Source organism: Doryrhamphus excisus, chromosome 16 (assembly GCF_030265055.1).
Source record: "Doryrhamphus excisus isolate RoL2022-K1 chromosome 16, RoL_Dexc_1.0, whole genome shotgun sequence".
Classification (NCBI taxonomy): Eukaryota; Metazoa; Chordata; class Actinopteri; order Syngnathiformes; family Syngnathidae; genus Doryrhamphus; species Doryrhamphus excisus.
Genome location: NC_080481.1, coordinates 859,420 through 879,754, shown reverse-complemented (window position 1 = coordinate 879,754; position 20,335 = coordinate 859,420). Strand labels below are relative to the sequence as shown.

Here is a 20,335-nt window from a genome sequence, read left to right as displayed (position 1 = left end):
TCTCTGTTAGCCGGGTTAGCGCTGTTAGTGCTTCCATCTCACGTTCCCCGTGATGACAGACAATAAACATGGTCGATACCGTCTTTATCCAGCAACCTCTATACCGTCTTTTTTGCTGTTCACTCCCGCTATGCAGCCTATCCTCCTTTGTATCTCTGTGGGGATCTCCGGTTGCTCGGCGTAACCAAGAGGTGCTCAATGCTAGCAGCTAGTCTTGCGTGTAAACAATGGAGCAAGACGCGATCTACAAATGTAACAAGATGAAAATCCATAGCTTCAGATACGAAGAGGTGCTCAATGCTAGGAGCTAGTCTTGTGTGTAAACAATGGAGCAAGACGCGATCTACAAATGTAACAAGATGAACATCCATAGCTTCAGATACGGTGCTAACTAGCTTGCACTCTGGCGACGCCATCTTGAAACATGACACCTCCACATCAAATCCAGTCTGCTTGTTTTGGATATTCTAAAAATATGGATATATGGCCCGACCCTAATGTACAGCGATGCTTAAAAAGATGACCGGTCTTCTTCTCTCAGAACAGCCTCAGAGCACTCCTTGCCTTTCTGCCCGACCTGCTTCATGATGCATCTCAGGTCCGACGCACCCGTCAGAATGCGCCGTGCACCATCCTTTCAGGTGGAGTGAGACACATTCTCTTCTTGACATGGATTGATCTCGCCTTGTTCACTTCAGTTCAATCTAATTGAACTCCAACCTGCAAACCGGTAAGACTCGAGCCCGAGCAATTTGACGGAGCAGGTGGGATTGACCTGCCCTTAAGTAAGTATTGATTGTTTGCATCCTTGTTTGTATAGATGTATGCTTAAAGAGCGATGGCGAGAGAAAAGGGGAGCTCTTCTCTCCGTGTCTGAGAACGAATGCACAGACAAGGTGAGGTAAAGGAGACGATAAGAGGCTCAATGAAAAGGGCGTAATTCTCACTTTATGGAACGCTACAACGAGTCCGTTGGACACGTTACAAACAGCAGCAGCAGCAGCTCATTTTTGTAGCCGTGCCCACACTACATTCTGTCCCATCTGCTTTTTGACACAACCCGTGAATGAGTTTCACCTTGTCAGCTGCGGTCTGGACCGTAAGTCAGCATCTGATTAAATGGCAAGAATGGAAGCAGGCAGGCCTCCTCCAAGGCCCGTGAATGAACTCAGTCGGCCACATAAGACCCAACAAAGATACAATACATTACCTGCAAACGTATGCACCCCGTTTCTCCTTCGCTTTAATTATTTTCTGTTTATTGTTTTGTAATTTAATACACTTTAATTGTGCTATAAAGCTTTACAAGCTGGGCACCCATGTGTAGTTAGTGCTAAAACCCCCAAGCACAAATAGTGTCAGCCTTGGTTTTTCAGGCTGACAGGGGACCTTTGTAGCATCTGTCTCCACTGTCATCTTTCCAGCAAATTAAGAGCACAAATACAACATTGCCAAAACCCTTTAATTAAAACATTTTATCTGCTTGAATTCATTGTCACTTGGAAGCATAAAAAGACAAGATCGTGTTGAGCATAATCTCATATTTGTATCAAAATGTCATATTTGTTTGAAAGGAGCTTAGTAGGGTTATTTTTCGCGTGCATAGTGGTAGAAAATTTAATGTCTTAAACACTATATTAGTAACCCCCCCACCCTCCCTAAATTAGCTAAATTAACTAACCTAGCAATATAAGGCATTCAGAAGATGCATTCAAAGATAATGTTACATGTAATGTTACTGTAATGATTGGCTTTTATTGCATATTTTGATTATCTCAACTACAAGCACAATAAGCCGTAATAAAAACACAGGCTGGGTTGCACGGGTGGTTAGCGCACAGACCTCGCTGCTAGGGGACCAGGGTTCAATTCCACCCTCATCATGTTCTCCCCGTGCATGCGTGGGTTTTCTCCGGGTACTCCGGTTTCCTCCCACATTCCAAAAACATGCTAGGTTAATTGGCGACTCCAAATTGTCCATAGGTATGAATGTGAGTGTGAATGGTTGTTTGTCTATATGTGCCCTGTGATTGGCTGGTCACCAGTCCAGGGTGTACCCCGGCCCTCGTGAGGATAAGCAGTAGAAAATGAATGAATGAAAAACACGGGCTCTTGCGGCCGTAACTCCTGCCAAGCTAAAACTCGATTCTGAACACCCAACATCACTTCATGTCGGTCCACCACTGTGCTGTTATTTCATGTCAAAAGAGCTCTAATGATGTTATAAAAACATATTTAGAATGTCATGAACAGGTTTTCGATGGTTTGCCAAGGAAGGTACTCCAATTATAAATAAGGAATCCTACTTCACAGAAATCCATTTATCACGGTCAGGTCTCAGACCAATTAACTGCAATAAGCGAGGGATTACTGTATTTATGTTTTATTTATACTCACTGACTTTTGATGAAACCGGGTTACATCCAAAACAGATGCAGAAGTGTGTTATTTATTTTCACCAAATGTTCCATCCTGTCAATTTTAGAATGATTTTGCTAAAGCAAATCAAAGCCTACAAAAGCTGTTTCACTGTTAAACTGTTTCAAGCTAAAATCCCTTCCAGCTTCACCAACATTAACCTTTCCCGACCGTTTAGCTTTCTGAATGCGCCGCTGAAGAAGCATCTCCTGAGGACGTCTGAGACAGCCAATTAGTGACATAACGCCATGGCCTTACACAGCATGCGGAAATACCTGAAAACCTCCCTTTTGACCTGTTAAAAGGTGCTGTGGTCATAACTCTTCCAAAATGCGGAGGTGTTCCTATTGTTTTGGCCATTTGGTGCGGTAATCACAATTATGCCCAGGCATCTTGAACAATGCTCTTCTATATAGCAAGGGGAACAAATCCTACACACCCTAAAGCGTGACAGGTAATAAGCAACAAATGATGCGGATGTAAGCCACTTAACAGTCTAATGCTTAAAGATTTATACTGCGTGTTCGACTCCGACGTGACTTAAAGGGGAACTGTACATCATTCACAATCTTTATGTGAAACACAAACACATATTTATTTCCCTTTTCTGTGCATTATAAAACGAGAAGACAAGTTAATGTGAGCTAGCGTACAATACTGTCATTGGGATACACCGATTTGGACTAAGAAGCCCGCTAACAACGTTGCATCGTTTAATAAACATGTTCTTATCACACGTACGTTGATGATAAGTTGCGGTATCTTGCCTACATTTTTTTTTTTTGAGGCGCATTGATACACATACTTAGGCTAGTTAGGCTAACAGCAGCGTCAACATTTAAAATGTCCACTGTCCTCGGGATGGCTGTGTCTTCCAGCACAAGACGTGCTAGATATGGGAATGACGCTGAGACTAGCGATTAGCGACGAGTTGTGTTAGTCCGCGAGATAAAAATGTTCACGTTAGCTGCTACAATAACAATATTGAAGTTGCTTTGTTAGTCATTTATGCTAACGGAACACTGTAGCCGTTTTTTGAGGGTTTTTTTTGTGAGCGTCAAAATAGGTATTTCCCATGACCCCCATTCCCCGCAAAGATAGAAAGATAGATAGATAGCTAGATAGCTAGATAGCTAGCTAGATAGCAAGATAGCAAGATAGCAAGATAGCTAGATAGCGAGATAGCTTGATAGCTAGCTAGCTAGATAGCGAGATAGATAGATAATACAATAACAATATAACTATAACAATAACACAGCAGTGAAATTGCCAACGAAATGTTGTTGCCTGGCTTCCGCATAATAATAACTAATAAAGCAAATAATAATAATAATAATAATAAACAAATAATTCAAATAATTTTGAATAAATCATAATAATTTCAAGTTTTACGTGTGCGTGTGGGCAGGTAGAGGGGCTTATTTGGCACTGAGCAGTCTGATGGCCAGGGGGAAGTAGCTGATATATCAAACTGATATAAACAACTCAAAACCCACCTGTTGAAATCCGTTTTTAATGTCTAACTTTTTATAACTTTTAGCCTCGTTTTAGATCTGAATGAATCTTTGGATATTGTACTTTAATGCATTTTTTACTCTGTTTTTACTCAGCTCTATTTTTATTTCTTTTTCTGTACTGTAAAGCGTCTTTGAGTACTCAGAAAAGCGCTATAGAAATAAAATGTATTATTATTATTATTGTTTTCTTGTGCTCCAATGCACAGAAAAGTGAACTAAATATGTGTTCATGTCTAACATGTCCACGGTTCCCCTTTAAAGAGGTCGACTATATGTAGTTTGGGAGCCAAGTGTGGAATGAGTTGAGTTTTAACTCCCATCGTTATCCATATTTCACTACTTATGTGTCACTCCGAGAATAGATGATAATTAGCAAGCGATGGAGAGAAAAACACGAGTCAAACCCGCTGGTGTGTGTCTTGAAAAATCCATGAGGTGCTGTCGTGTGTTTCCATTCTTTCAGCCTTAGCGACCGAGCTTTTTGTTTTGTGACTGCATGTGAGGGTGTTTGTATTAATTATGTTCCGGGGACGCCGTGATGTGTATCGCTTCATTGGAAGGGATCGCTTCGGGTTCCGGTTAGGATTCAACACGTGCTAATTGGCGCGTGTATGAATGAAAGACCTAAGCTTATGCGGCGTGTGCGTTATTGTCGACTACTTAATAATTGTCTGCCACAGACGGGTGGATGACGGCTTTACCTGTTACTCGGTGAGCTGCTACATGCACGAGCGAAGCGGCACGCTGTGTTTATATAAACAGAAATATTATACCCACGCAGCACACGGATGGCTTTCATGATCTTTTATGGATTCTCTTTGGTGTCTGTCTTTACCACGCTCCTCTGAATAGGTCGGGGTATGAGGCTTCAGCCTCCTTCATCAATCACAGTGATGATTCTGTGAGAAAGGGGAGATAAAAAGCCAAGTGTAGCCTGTCAGGGCCATGTGAGCGGAGGACGCCGATGCCTCATTTAGACAGTAGGTCTGAAGTGGCGGTTTCCCCAGACAGGAGTACAAGAAAGAGTTTGCCTACATTAAATAAAAAGTTTTGCTTCTGTAGCAGGAGTCGGAGATGCAAGAGGACAGCGAGCATCACTCTGATGTTGTCGAGACGGATAGAAGTGAGATTGAGACTGACAAATGGACAAAGTTACACACTCCTGTCGACTTGCGTGTATTCTGCTACAAAATCGTCTCGGAGAGTGAGCGATGTTAGCATCGGCATGATTTCCTCCCTACAAAAGGTGCAAAACCTCATGGAATGATTTTTTTTTTTTAAACTTTGGTTGATTGATTTTTTTTTCTCTTCTCTTGCGGTTTTGTTGTCCTCGTTTCCAACATGGCGTGGAAGGCAGTGGAATAAAAACATCTTAGCAGCAAATCATCCTCACCATAGCAACAGTATTGATCAACCCTCCTGGGTCCTCCAAAAAATCCATCCCTCATGTCAATTGAGCCAGCGTTTAACAGTTGAGCAGCTACTCATGTCTTGAATAGACGGCCATGATATTTAGGGTCCGGCGATAAAATCTCCAATCACTATTTTGCTTCCCTGATGATTCATTTATCACAGGGGTGAGTCACCCAATGACCTCATCACATTCATTGAAACCAAAGCTGCAAGTCGGCTGGGAGGACAGCTGGGGGAGTCGTCATTGTCTGCACGCTGGAATTCTAAAAGGCTGAGATTTACATTAAAGTTCATTCAAGGTTCGTTAGCGTTGGATTTATGGTTCATCTCTATGTTATTCATACCCGGGCCAAATGTCTAATTTGCAGTGGGAATTTCTGGGGTATTGTAATCTAATACCCTAATCAAATCAAAAATATCCAATATTACGATGGTTGCGAGCGTGCTGGAGCCTATCCCAGCTGTGTCAGAGTGGGCTTATTTGATGGGTGATGGGTGGAGATACTGTATCTCCTTCAAGGTGCTGTCTGTCTTGGTTACGTATTGCATGGGGGGGGGGGGGTCAGGAGTGACCTTTCAACTGCGCTACAGGCATTATAAACACACCCACTTCCTGCTCCTGACATTACAAGCCACGCCCCACATACACACGTATGCTACTGATAGCAATTTGGCAAAGTTTAGCGACTTACATTATTTATTCATTCGCAGGGGTGCTGGAGCCTATCCTAGCTGTCTTTGGGCGAGAGGCGGGGTCCACCCTGGACTGGTGGCCAGCCAATCCCAGGGCACATATAGACAAACAACCATTCACACTCACATTCATACCTATGGACAATTTGGAGTGGCCAATTAACCTAGCATGTTTTTGGAATGTGGGAGGAAACCGGAGTACCCGGAGAAAACCCACAGGGAGAACATGCAAACTCCACACAGAGATGCCAGAGGGGGGAATCAAACGCGGGTCTCCTAGCTGAGTGGCCTCCATGCTAACCACTCGTGCACTTCATTCATTCATTCATTTTCTACTGCTTATCCTCACAAGGGTCGCGGGGGTGCTGGAGCCTATCCCAGCTGTCTTCGGTTAGAGGCGGGGTACACCCTGGACTGGTGGCCAGCCAATCCCAGGGCACATATAGACAAACAACCATTCACACTCACATTCATACCTATGGACAATTTGAAGTCGCTAATTAACCTAGCATGTTTTTGGAATGTGGGAGCACACGCAGGAGGAGAACATGCAAACTCCACACAGAGATGCCAGAGGGGGGAATCAAACGCGGGTCTCCTAGCTGTGTGGCCTCCATGCTAACCACTTGGTCACTTTGCAGCCTCAAAATTTTCATTCATTCATTCATTCATTTTCTACCACTTATCCTCACGAGGGGTGCTGGAGCCTATCCCAGCTGTCTTGGGGCGAGAGGCGGGGTACACCCTGGACTGGTGGCCAGCCAATCACAGGGCACATATAGACAAACAACCATTCACACTCACATTCATACCTATGGACAATTTGGAGTGGCTAATTAACCTAGCATGTTTTTGGAATGTGGGAGGAAACCGGAGTACCCGGAGAAAACCCACGCATGCACCGTGCAGCCTTTTCAAAAATATATTATTTTTAAAAAATCATGCTGTTTTGTTGTTCATTACTGCTTTATATTTTTTGGTCTAAAAATGTCAAAATGAATACAAATATCAGGCATTCAGACCACACCTTCAAAAACGTGGTGTATAATATGTAGTGTCAGTACACCGGCCGCTAGGTGTCAGTAATGTTACTGTAATATTCTGTGAGAATTATATTGACGTTCTACTGTTGCAACTGTAACCCAAGCCAAGCTATAACTCATCGCTGAAGCCTCATTCCACTTCCTGTCCTCCACTCACTCTGTTCCTCGAGCCTTATTTATGGTCGTAAATGGCTTATTATCTTTTATTATGTCCACTATATTGGGCAATAAGCTTGTGAAAGTGATGTTACTGTATGTCAAGAGGGTTTTATTAACGTTAAAAAACATTCCGAAGGTGTTAAACCGGTTTTCTATGAAAATACTCCATTCAATGAATGAATCCTACGAAGAAACATTCCGTTGTTGACATGAACAAATCCACTGAGAAGAGGAGGAATAATAATAACAACAACGGGGGAATAAATGAAAACCACCTTTTCAAGTTGCATGCATGTTAACGTTTTTACGGCCGGACTGACAAAAAATAAGAGTCGAGCAAAGAAGCATCAAAGTATAACTGGAGGGTTTCAAACCGGTGGAACTATTCCAAATAAATGTTGTTTCTTTTTCCCAGGGAAGTGTAGGAGAACCAAAGCCAGGCTGACAGTTGCGGTTGGAATCATTCGCCTAATTGTCCAGCCAATGCAGCCACAAAACCCCAGAGGATGAATGACTGCTGTATGAAGGAGGGGGGTGGGAGTGGGGGTGGGGGTGGGGGGGGCTAAAAGCATGTTAAGCACTACGATGGTCAGTTTCAGTTAAACCGCCATTTGCAGTCAAGCCCATCATCATGTTTCTAATTGAACACAAAGAGCGACTGTGTTGCAACGACCACAACGAGCAGTTGTCGGTCCTCCCGGTAGAACATTTGTGCGCGAGTGTACCTATTTGCTAAAACATCCGTGTGATATTTCCAGTGATTAGATATTTTGTTATATGGAGATGTGTTTTCAATAATTAATCTGCTGTACCGGAGCCCCGCTGCGGTTCTCATTCCACTGCAGCATGTTCAATCCCAGCCAACAGGCACAAGAGATATGCTCACAAAATCAAATGCTAACTCTTTTTGAAATCACTGCTGCAAAATCATTTCATTTACTCGCATACGCCAAGCTGAGCTCAGGTGTCAAACGTTTACCGCAACGTACGCTGCCCTCGAGTCACAAGTTGATAACACAGAGCGAGATAACCCATACGTCAAAGCAAACGGGTCCAAAATGTTTCATTTGCGGTGAAAGAAGGCGCTTCTAATCATGTGCAATTATCTAAAGTAGCAGTTGGTTTTGTTCTTTTGTTAGGGCGTTAGCATCAATATAGCTACCTCCCATGATGTTTGTTGTTAGCTAGCTCATACTAACTTGTTTTGTGTCCGTAGAACACACAGTAAAGGGAAAGAAATATGTGTTAATGTTTCACGTAACGATTGCGAATGATGGGCAAAATTTTCCTTTCCGGTTTTCCTTGAGAATTCCTTGAGAGCTCGAGCTGTTAGCTTGTTGTCTTACGCTGCTCAACTCTCATTTAGTGGGGATTGATGGAGCATGCTAATGGAGAAATGCCATGTGTATTTTTTCAGTGGAGGAAAAACTTAAATAGAAAAAATCTTAAATAAAACTTAAATAAAACAAAAATAATTCATGGAACAAAGAAAAGAGGATTCATACAGTAAATTGTTCATTTGCACTGTGGATATGATGTCAAAAAATGTAATCTGTCAAATTTCTATCTATCTTAATTTGGGGAGTGGGGGGGCGTGTATTACTTGCTGCCATAATTGACAAATTCATATTCATTCATTCATTTTCTACCGCTTTTCCTCACGAGGGTCGCGGGGGGTGCTGGAGCCTATCCCAGCTGTCTTCGGGCGAGAAGCGGGGTACACCCTGGACTGGTCGCCAGCCAATCACAGGGCACATATAGACAAACAACCATTCACACTCACATTCATACCTATGGACAATTTGGAGTGGCTAATTAACCTAGCATGTTTTTGGAATGTGGGAGGAAACCGGAGTACCCGGAGAAAACCCACGCATGCACGGGGAGAACATGCAAACTCCACACAGAGATGGCCAAGGGTGGAATTGAACCCTGGTCTCCTAGCTGTGAGGTCTGCGCGCTAACCACTGGACCCCCGTGCCGCCCACAAATTCATATTAAAAATCAAAATGAAATACTAACTCTTTTTTAAATCACTCCCGCAAAATCATTTCATTTGCTCGCATACGCCAAGCTGAGCTCAGGTGTCAAACGTTTACAGCAACGTACGCTGCCCTCGAGCCACAAGTTGATAACACAGAGCGAGATAACCCATACGTCAAAGCAAACGGGTCCAAAATGTTTCATTTGAGGTGAAAGAAGCGTTTCTAATCATGTGCAATTATCTAAAGTAGCAGGGCATTGAACAGCAAGGCAAGATGACAAACCGCTCATAAATCCATTTCACATGTGAATCCTACAAACGGTCGCATCGCAAGGGAAGTGAAGTGCATGAAGAGATGATGCCACCGGCTGCTGCCAGCCATCCTTGCAGCGGTTCCATCGCCGTTCCCACAAAAGGGAACTTTCCGAGCAAAACTACTCATAACTCATGTTTGATTGTAGCGGGAATGGATTAAACGTGACCGAACTCAAATATTCCCTGGTGGTAAATGCGGAAAAGATTGCCTGAAACTACCAACAATTCACTCTGCAGACAAATACGGCCGCATTTTATTGCAATCATAAAAATGCTAAATCAAAGCAACCGGTTGTCCCTTCAGCAAGGCAGTGACTCTACATTTTGCATTTTCACTGCATTTCCTAACTGAAGACAGAAGATGGAAATAATTACTAATTAGGATTATCATCATGTACTCTTGAAGTAAATGCAATTCTACATAAATCTCATCTGATGTGATTATTACCACTTACGTCAATTTTGCTGACTGAAGCCTTGTCCACATGGGAATGTTTTTTTGTTTTTTTTTTGGTAAGTTAAAAATAATTAGCATCCACACTGTGGCAGATAACTTACTAGAAAACTGCACTTTTGGGGGTAATCTTGCCCATCATCCACAATCATTTTGTGAAACATTTATTTCCCTTTTTTGTGCATTTTAATGACAGAAAATGAGTTGATACGAGCTAGCTAACAATGCACATCATTTCGCCTTTTCCGACTACAAAGCCCTCTAAGAACATTAAGTTTGACGTACATGCTGTGATCATGTAATTGGCAAGTATATTGACGATAACGTGTCGTAATTACAGTATCTTGACGTATTTTGATGATGTAAAACTTCTTTCCTAGGCACATTTAGTCACATTACTTCCAAACATGGCGCCCGAGTGGTTAGCATGCAGGCCTCACAGTTCACTCAATTCCACCCTCGACCATCTCTGTGTGGAGTTTGCATGTTCTCCCCGTGCATGCGTGGGTTTTCTCCGGGTACTCCGGTTTCCTCCCACATTCCAAAAACATGCTAGGTTAATTAGCCACTCCAAATTGTCCATAGGTATGAATGTGAGTGTGAATGGTTGTTTGTCTATATGTGCCCTGTGATTGGCTGGCCACCAGTCCAGGGTGTACCCCGCCTCTCGCCTGAAGATAGCTGGGATAGGCTCCAGCACCCTCCGCGACCCTCGTGAGGAAAAAGCGGTAAAAAATGAATGAATGAATGAATGAATGAATATTAAAAATCAAAATCAAATGCTAACTTTTTGAAATCACTGCTGAGGAAAAACTTAAAATAATTTATGGAACACAGAAAAGAGGACATATACTGTAAATTGTTCATTTATGATGTCATAAAATATTAATCCAGTTGTAATTTGTCAAATTTCTATCTCTTAATTTGGGGAGCATGTATTGCTTGCTGCCATAATTGACAAATTAATATTAATATTACATATATGAATCAAATATATCATAATATTACAAATATAATAAAATACAAATTAATATGAATATTTTTCTTTATTTTTATCAAGCCTTCTTCCTTAAAGTCCTCTTGTGCCCCCTGCAGGAGGAACCTGAAACTATGAAAACCACTGATGTGCATTGATGGCTGGTTGGGTCTATTGTTTCATGCCATCAATATCATCCATTCCAGTGTGATAATGAATGGTTTGTTTTCGGTGTCAAGCCAGACTATGCTAACTGATTTTTCCACGACGCTCCATAAAGGCCTGGGTTATGTCCACATACAAAAAAACACATAATTTTAGGGGAAGTTCCAGTTATCTTCACTTTTCATATTTCAAAGTATATTCTTTATGGAAATATCTTGGCACCCACCGCAGGTGATTATCTCGGGTGGTGTGTATTTTGGAGCCAATCCAAACTATGCTTGTTCGGCCTTGGTGGAGGTCAGTGTTCTGCTGAGTGTCACAGCCCCCCCCCAAAAAAAAAAAACTATGTAACAGTATGCTGGTATTTTAATGCTCATCCACCCCTCTTCCCATCCCACCAATTCCCCCAAGATCGGCCCTGCCAAGGAGGAGCGTGTCTGAGCCTCGAGTGGAACTCCAAACAGGAGCTGTTCTTTCAGAACCACCGTGGACTGGCATCATCCACACCACGTAAAGAGCTTGAATCCACCCCCCACAGTGGAAAGCTTTACATGAACCTTTCCAACACAAACACGTTATCGTTTTAGTGCACACTTGCCTGGAAGAGGCGGAGGATGTTGGCAACCATGATTGACACCGAACTCGCCGAGGCTCCGATGACTCCGACCACTTTTTCGGGCTTGACGAAGACCGGCGGCTCCCCGTTGGTGCACCTCACATCCGAGGTGTCCTTGGTGATGAGGGCCTGGACGAAAGTTAGCGACTGCTCCAGCGCATAGGTATCCCTGGAACAAGTGTCCAGCACCCGGGCGCCGAGGGTGATGTTGGGCAAGAGTTGCTCGTCCTGGTTGATCTGGTCCAAAGCGTACATCATGGCTTCGAGTCGCTGGATGCCGTTCTCCTTTTTCAGGTCCCCGCACGGCGCGCCGTCCGCCCCCCTGGCGTGGACGGGGAAAAGTCCGCCGAGAGTCAAGTGGCCCTCGGTCCGTATCGAATGCGGCGCGTATGTCTCCTGAGCCGACGCCAGATCCAGCAGAGTCCGCATTAAGCAAAACAGTCCCCACAGAGAACCCGCCTTGGCGATGAGAACCGGACGAGCCATGTTTAACTTTAAAGATGGAGAGCTCGACGCCCCGGACTGAAGCAACAACCGTCGGGGTTTCTTAAGTTTCTTAACGCGAAGCCATCCTCGCCTGCCACCGGTGGGGGAATTCAACAAGCGGGGCTAGACCGGGACCGAGATGCGGGTCGTGAAGGAGGCTCGCTGCGCCCATCGCCTCGCTGCCAGCTTGTTGAATGGCGAAGCCTCTCCCGGCAGTTCGAAGAAGAAAGCTTCAGCTGTGTCCCTTCGTTGTAAAAAAAAAAAAAAAAGAAAAAAATCCACAAAACCCACAGAGACGGTCGATACTTAGAGCTGAGCTCCGGCAGAAGTGGGTGACATTCTTGTTGTGGACCAACTCCACGGAGGCGCAGCGGCGGCTGCAGACGGCGGAGGAGGGGACAGCAAGAATGGAAAGACGAGTGCGCGCTCGGTCCGTCCTCTGAGCGGCGGGAAATGAAAAATGCAGCTAATTACAGCTTTCCTTTATCCCTGCAACCGGTCGGGAATGAGTCACGGTGAGGGATACACAGTTGCAGCCCCCCCTTTTCTCACCGAGGAGGGGGGGTGTCACTCTGCTTCCTGGTAGAAGGGATTCTACAAAATGGGTAGTGGACTCATGGTTTTTAGAAAGTGAGCAAACAGGAGCATCATCTGAATAATTGCTCTTTAGAGAGCTCTCAGCTAGCTTCCTACCCCCCCCCCCCCCCCCCCCCACTCCTCCCTGATTGCCATCTAACACATGCAAGCACAAACAGTGTACATTATATGCCACGCAGCTCACACGCATCCCTGCAGTGACATCTGCAGGGATGAAGACCAAGTGATGACAATGAGTGTGCGGGGGGGGGGGGGGGGGGGGGGTTGGGGGGGGGGATGCCTCTCCTCAAATATTTTGTATTCATTATGTTGCACCTTTAAAACGGAGGAGGGTGGTGGGAGGCGTTTGGAAGGGGTCCAGCCTGGTCGCCCAGGCAACGCATTTTTCACAAGACACTCCTGATTCATCCACACACACACACACACACACACACACACTCATTCTTGAGGGACTTAACCACACCTTCAGGAGCAAGAAGCCCCCCCAAGTCCACTGAACAAAAGACCAAAAACTGCACATATGATATTATTATATGAAGTCAGGTGCTTCTCCACACTGATTTTCCCGGGCAAAGCATTCGTCAAGGATTTTCTTAGCAGGGGTGTCATCATTTAAAAAGCAAGATTGTTATTCAAAGTAGCGCATATCTTTCTAGGTTGGGATGAGAAGATACGTCGTGTCTACAGGATGCACACACACACATATAGCAGTACAGTAATCCCTCGTTTATCACTGTTAATTGGTGGCAGACTCCATCTGATTCCTTATTTATAAGTGAAAAGAGCATATTATTAGAGCTCTCTAAACATAAAATAACACCCCTATAGTCACCTTCACTGTTTTATTGCCCAATATAGTAGACTTTATTCATTCATTTTCTACTGCTTACCCTCACTGAGGTCGAGTGGGTGCTGGAGCCTATCCCAGCTGTCTCCGGGCACCCTGGACTGGTGGCCACCAAATCACAGGGCACATATAGACAAACAACCATTCACACTCACATTCATACCTATGGACAATTTGGAGTGGACAATTAACCTAGCATGTTTTGGGATTGAACTCGGGTCTCCTAGTTGTGAGGTCTGTGCGCTAACCACTCGACCGCCGTGCAGCCCTATAGTAGACTTAACAAGTGTAAATAAGCCATTTAAGACACAAACACTCACAGTCTTTGAACGCACCTTCCAAATGCCTTATATTTGTATTTGAGTTCATTTAGCCATTTTTATGGTAATGGTTGAACTTTATTTGAACATGCATCAAGTCACAATGGCTATAATATAATAAGATTTGCTTCGTGCGATTCCTTTTGGACATGTGGATCTGTGAATTGAATTATGTGATGTATTCCATCTATTAAAGCCCTCTGGACATAAAATAACACCCCTATAGTCACCTTTACTGTTGTATTGCCCAATATAGTAGACTTCATTCATTCATTCATTTTCTACCGCTTATCCTCATGAGGGTACCGGTGGGTGCTGGAGCCTATCCCAGCTGTCTTCACATTCATACGAATGTGAGTGTGAATGGTTGTTTGTCTATATGTGCCCTGTGATTGGCTGGCCACCAGTCCAGGGTGGACCCCGCCTCTCGCCCGAAGACAGCTGGGATAGGCTCCAGCACCATTCACACTCACATTCATACCATGAATGTGAGTGTGAATGGTTGTTTGTCTATATGTGCCCTGTGATTGGCTGGCCACCAGTCCAGGGTGTACCCCGCCTCTCGCCGGAAGACAGCTGGGATAGGCTCCAGCACCATTCACACTCACATTCATACCATGAATGTGAGTGTGAATGGTTGTTTGTCTATATGTGCCCTGTGATTGGCTGGCCACCAGTCCAGGGTGTACCCCGCCTCTCGCCGGAAGACAGCTGGGATAGGCTCCAGCACCCCCGTGACCCCCGTGAGGATAAGCGGTAGAAAATGAATGAATGAATGAATGAATGAATGCTTCTTTGAAAAAAAACAACACAAAGCAACTTCCTGTTTAACATGAAAAGGCAGAATTACATTTAAAACATTTTCCCAAAAATTGTCCCTTATTACCCCGAACATTGTCCCTAATTACCCAGCCGTCCCTTATAAACCCATTTTACTTGTACTTTTAAAAAAAAAAAAACACTTTTTAATTTCTCTACTATTTGCCTTTTATTTATGCTACAAATGTGTCATGTGATCATTTTTCCTGACCCTGTACAAGGCAGCACTCGGAGAACAGTAAACGGATTATGAGATACGTCAATGACTTGATCAATGACATGAGTTAGAGTTTAAGCATTTTTAAAATTACAATGACTCTGGACATCATTTAAAAAAAAAATGTTGGCCCAATTCATTTCTGTTCAATTAAAAGATAAGAAAAGGCAATGTAGCGCTAATTAAAACACGCATGTCCTATTGACAGCGCAAGCTTGAATGGACACATTTCTAATTAATTAAGTTGAATGGAGATTAATTCAAGCTAAATCCTGTCATGCAGTGTATTTATCTCTATTAGTTGCATGAATATCTGGCAACAAGCAAATCGTGCACGCATGCTAACTCTTGAGTATGCTTCTACGGATTCGGGTGCTTATTGCACACATGGAAGGAATCCATGACATGCACAGGGAGAAAGTGTGGGAAGAAGAGTCGTGAGAGGCGACGGAGGCAGATGGCCCCCTCTAATGTGAGCACACTGAGACAGGCAGGCGGGGGAAAAGCAGCGAGCCTCTCCACAAGTGACAGCCAGAGAAACCGGTGTCGCCACGCACGGCACTAATTTCACTGATTCAGGACTTGGCGCTATGAGAGCCTGACTTCCACTTCCACTGTCAACTGAAAGGTTAGTTTTGAAAAATGGGGTCCTCACCGGGATTTAATTCAGTGACTAACCTCGGAAAGTGGGGCCTTTCCCTGGGGAGGTTCTGTGATTTAGACCGAGATCTTCTTCTCTTTTCGTGAGTGCACGGAACATGCGCCCACTCAGACGAATTCTACGTCCTCCTGTAATGAATTAGCAAGAAAACATAACCAGGTGGTGAAAGAACTGTATCCCATGCATCCGATACAGAAGTGGAAAACAAACAGAACAGCAGCGGGAATAGCCACTGCAATTCAACACATCTGCCATAAGATAAACTACGGTTTCCTAAGGAAGGCCGGCGCTTTTGTGACCAGCATTCAGTAACACGTCTGCTCAATACAACCTTCTTGAAGTCAATTACAGCGCTGACACGGTGTGCTCCTTTAAACAACAACAGGCGGAAGAACAATAAAAAGTCAACCTTCAGGACAGGAGGCAATAGGCTTTCCTTTTTAGGCTGACGCCGGCTACAATGGGGTCTGTCTGTCAAATTAATTAACCTGGAAACCCTTTTAATTCCCAGACTGGAATGAAAGGGCCGTCCAATCCACAGGAACGAAATAACTCCACAGCAGAAGGTAATTGAATGTCGACTTGATTTGTTCGAAAGCATGCACACCGCCAGCCTGCTTGAAGTCATGCATATTCTGCATGGTGTGGGGTGAGGTGTTAATGTTAGATCAATGCAGGGGCCATGTTGGATTCGCAACATGAAGGTCAGGGAGTTGGAGGACCCCGGCGTCTCATTTTGGACCATCTGCTCCGGAACAATAAAATAAATTAAGCTGAGTGTGTGAGATTTGGTGTGTGTGTGTGTGTGTTGGGGCGGGGGGGAAGAAAAGGTAAAAAAACTGAATAATTTGTGTACACTGAGTAATGTGTGTATTGTGTACATGCGGTGTTGTTCATTCCAAAGACAAAGCAGGTCCGCTGCATGCTCAATTATGACCATAATCCACCTGTCATACCTGCTCCATTCTAATTATGTCTCTGTATAGTGGCTGCTGTGGACTCAATATCCATCGACACACTTAAGAGTAAAAGACAGAAGAATAATGTTCAAGTGACCAGTGGAATACCGGATTGATACAAATGACTTTTCTCCGCATTTTATAAACAATACAAGCAGTTGAAGTTTGCTAAACACAAGGATGAAGAGTCTTGAACCAGTCATGATGTGCTATATATATCACTATATTGACACGCACTATGGTACACATTATGGCATTGGATGCTCATATCACCGAGTACTTCGCTATGGGACAAAAATAAAATGAAAAAAAAAAACTTAAACTATATTAGGAAAGCAGGAAGTGAACAAATGTAACAGTTAGTGATTGTAAAAGTACCAGATGGAGGGGTAGGATTTAATAAGCTTTGCTTCTTCCTACTCCTTTTGGACATGTGGAACTGGGAACTGATTATGGGATGCATTCAATTGGAATCTGATGCATGTTCAAATGAAATAAAACCATTACCATTACCATTACCATTACCATTACCATTACCATTACCATTACCATTACCATTACCATTATATCCATACAGTAACCATGTAAAACCAGGCACATTCATGACATTTAACACTTACAGTATTTTGCCATACATTTTTTTTACTATTTTTAGAATTCCCGGAACTACGATCTGGGAGTCTCCTTGTATCTGTTTTTATATCTTTAGAATGCACAGAAAGAGAAAGACGTGTGTTCAAGTTTCCCATAAGGATTGTGGATGATGGGAAAGTTTTTCCTTAAGACACAGCAAAACCGCAGAACACTCTCAGTTTTTTTCCCCCCACAAATGTGACATCTTTCTGATTGTGAGCCCACTTGGTAATGATCAGCGGTATTATATGTGACAGATTAGGACAAAAGGGTCACACCTTGTGGACTCTAGCAGAGGGCCCATTAGTGGCTTCGTTTTGATGGCCAAGCTCATGCTCCGCTGGCTTAACATGATAAATACATGCAGCTGTGTTGGTTACCAGGTGCCGCCACAAATTTGACAGTGATCACGAATGCCTCTCACCTTGTGCTGGTTCATTTACTGGCTCTTTGCCGCGTCTTCACGACACATTGCCATGGCTGAGGTGTTATCTATAGCCTGTGGGAATGACTCACAACAATGACTCTGTGGGTTTGCATGTGTGTGTGGGTGTGACTAGATGATTGGACATGGTCTAACAAGCACATGGAAAATATTACTTTAACTAGCAACATAGTTAACACAATTAACACAGTTAACCTAGTTAACACAGTTAACACAGCGGCGTGAATATACCTCTCTTATAGGCCAAGAAACAATATTTGGTAACTTAAACTTGAGTGAAAATGGATGTCACTCACCAAGGGTGATTAAAATCGATTAAAATATTTCATCGTGATCATGCAGCCCATGTGTGATACAAATGTTGTAATTATAAGAAATATTATAATCATAAATAATAACAATAAATAATATTATAGAATGTACCCAAAGACAACTGGGATAGGCTCCAGCACCCCCCGCGACCCTCGTGAGGAAAAAGCGGTAGAAAATGAATGAATGAATGAATATTATAGAATAGGCTGCACGGTGAACGAGTGGTTAGCACGCAGGCCTCACAGCTAGGAGACCCGAGTTCAATTCCACCCTCGGCCATCTCTGTGTGAAGTTTGCATGTTCTCCCCGTGCATGCGTGGGTTTTCTCCGGGTACTCCGGTTTCCTCCCACATTCCAAAAACATGCTAGGTTAATTAGCCACTCCAAATTGTCCATTGGTATGAATGTGAGTGTGAATGGTTGTTTGTCTATATGTGCCCTGGGATTGGCTGGCCGCCCCGCCTCTCGCCCGAAGACAGCTGGGATAGGCTCCAGCACCCCCGCGACCCTCGTGAGGATAAGCGGTAGAAAATGATTGAATGAATATTATAGAATGAATAAATAATTATTAATGAAATGTAGACATTTCAGGTATCAACTGATTACCAGTATGTGCCACCCCTAAGTGACTACTGGTCTCACATTGGACATCCCGATGAAAAATGTCTGTCTCCGCCACTGACTACATTTATAGGTCAGAAAAGTGGAAAAAGCATCAAAAGGTCTTATTATTTTGACTTCATTTTTCTATGAGCGTTACTTCTTGTGTGGCAGTAATACTCTCGACTTTGGCCAACTCAGACAGAGACTGTGCAGAATGAGTTTGTAATTGGAGGTACAAAACTGAAGAAAGATTGCAGCCACACAAATAAACCTTTTCAAAAGTGGTGTCCTGTGGACCAAGCCACACCAAACTACTCAATTTACTGATACCAGGCTGTGCAAAAACATCGGCTATTTTTCAGCATGTGCCGAGCGGACAGCGAGTGAAGTTTTGGAATTACTGTGACTGTCACCATCTTGAAAAATGTCTTTCCGATGTTTTTTTTTATCAAGCTACCGATGCCAAAGGTATTGTGCGTAGTGCTTGACTCCGTATTTGCATAAGCCATACTGCTTTGCACCAGGCCGTACTGAAACTATGTCATGTTTTTGCAGGAAGTATTATATAGGGATGAGCGAGTACACCGTGATCTGTATCCGGTACTTGGGGTGGGAGGGGCATGAGACGGAAGTGGGTGTGGTTTTACGATGGGCTTAAAGCTGGGGTGGGCAAACTTTTTGACTCGTGGGCCGCGTTGAGGTAACAAAATTGTGTGGGGGGCCAGAATATATATTTAACACACACACACTATTTTATGCTTATCAAAAACAGTCCGCCTTGAATTATTAGTCTAATTTTATTTGTAAACATGTCATACTATCAGCTATATGTTCTCATTTCCCTTTTTTCAAGAGCACTTTAAACATCAGACTCCATCAAACTACGAAATTTAATTTTTTTTTTCTGTTTTTTTTTTTACTGAAACGACATCATGTTAAAAGTTGAAATACTCCGAAAATAACTGGTGGGCCGGATTCAAACGCTTGGTGGGCCACATGGGGCCCCTGGGCTGTAGTTTGCCCACCCCTGGCTTAAAGCTAAAGTCTGAAATTGATTTGGATTGACTTGAAAAAAGCCTGAAATAAGCAGGCAAAAACAAAACACGGTCAGTGACTGATGCACGATCAGTGACTGATGCACGATCGTGCCCGCTGTCTTATAAAAAGGCACCGTCTAGTTATGAAAGAAGTTTAAGATTGCAAAGTGCATACTGCAACATATTGAGGGGGGGGGGGGTGTCATATTTTATGTATGGCTCATGTCAGCCATACACGCTCTTGCGCTTGGCCAATCACAGAGCATGAAGAGTGAATACATAATGAGCATTTTCTTTAAACACGAATACGGATAATGATGAAATGTTCAATGTTCGGCAAAAATACATTATCCGGAACAAATACTTGTTTTATTTTATACTATTTTTTTCTTTGTCGTGGTACCGTATCCTTTTGTGTGTGCTTATTTCATAACTCTCCCTGAGACTTGCCAGACAACCTTCATTTATTTTCTCTTAATGAATATGCTTTCACTGTTTTACTTGCTGTAGGAATGTGAATAAAAAGATGTGTTTTAAACTGTTGATATGCAAACAACAATCCTTGTACTGTTCTTCGTGGAGGTCTTTCTGGTTTACATATGCAGATCTTGATGAGGACCTTTTTATTGAAGTTACGTGTCAAACT

At 43.4% G+C, this 20,335-nt stretch overlaps 1 protein-coding gene across 6 annotated transcripts in view; it reads right to left on the bottom strand.

Moving 5' to 3' along the window:
• The window catches only part of LOC131104027 (metabotropic glutamate receptor 7-like), a 161,916-nt gene that overhangs the window by 101,530 nt on the left and 40,051 nt on the right, over nt 1-20,335 (bottom strand). For 2 of the 6 annotated variants that reach the window (XM_058050721.1, XM_058050722.1), the window contains one exon: nt 15,718-15,828. The exons of 3 other annotated variants lie outside the window; for them this stretch is intronic. Coding sequence is in view for 1 of the 3 variants with exons in the window: in XM_058050716.1 (XP_057906699.1) it covers nt 11,736-12,239 (504 nt within the window). In the remaining 2 variants the exon portion in view is untranslated. Of the gene's footprint in view, nt 1-11,735; nt 12,831-15,717; nt 15,829-20,335 lie in introns of those variants that run through there. One more of the 6 variants, XM_058050716.1, reaches the window with a different exon arrangement.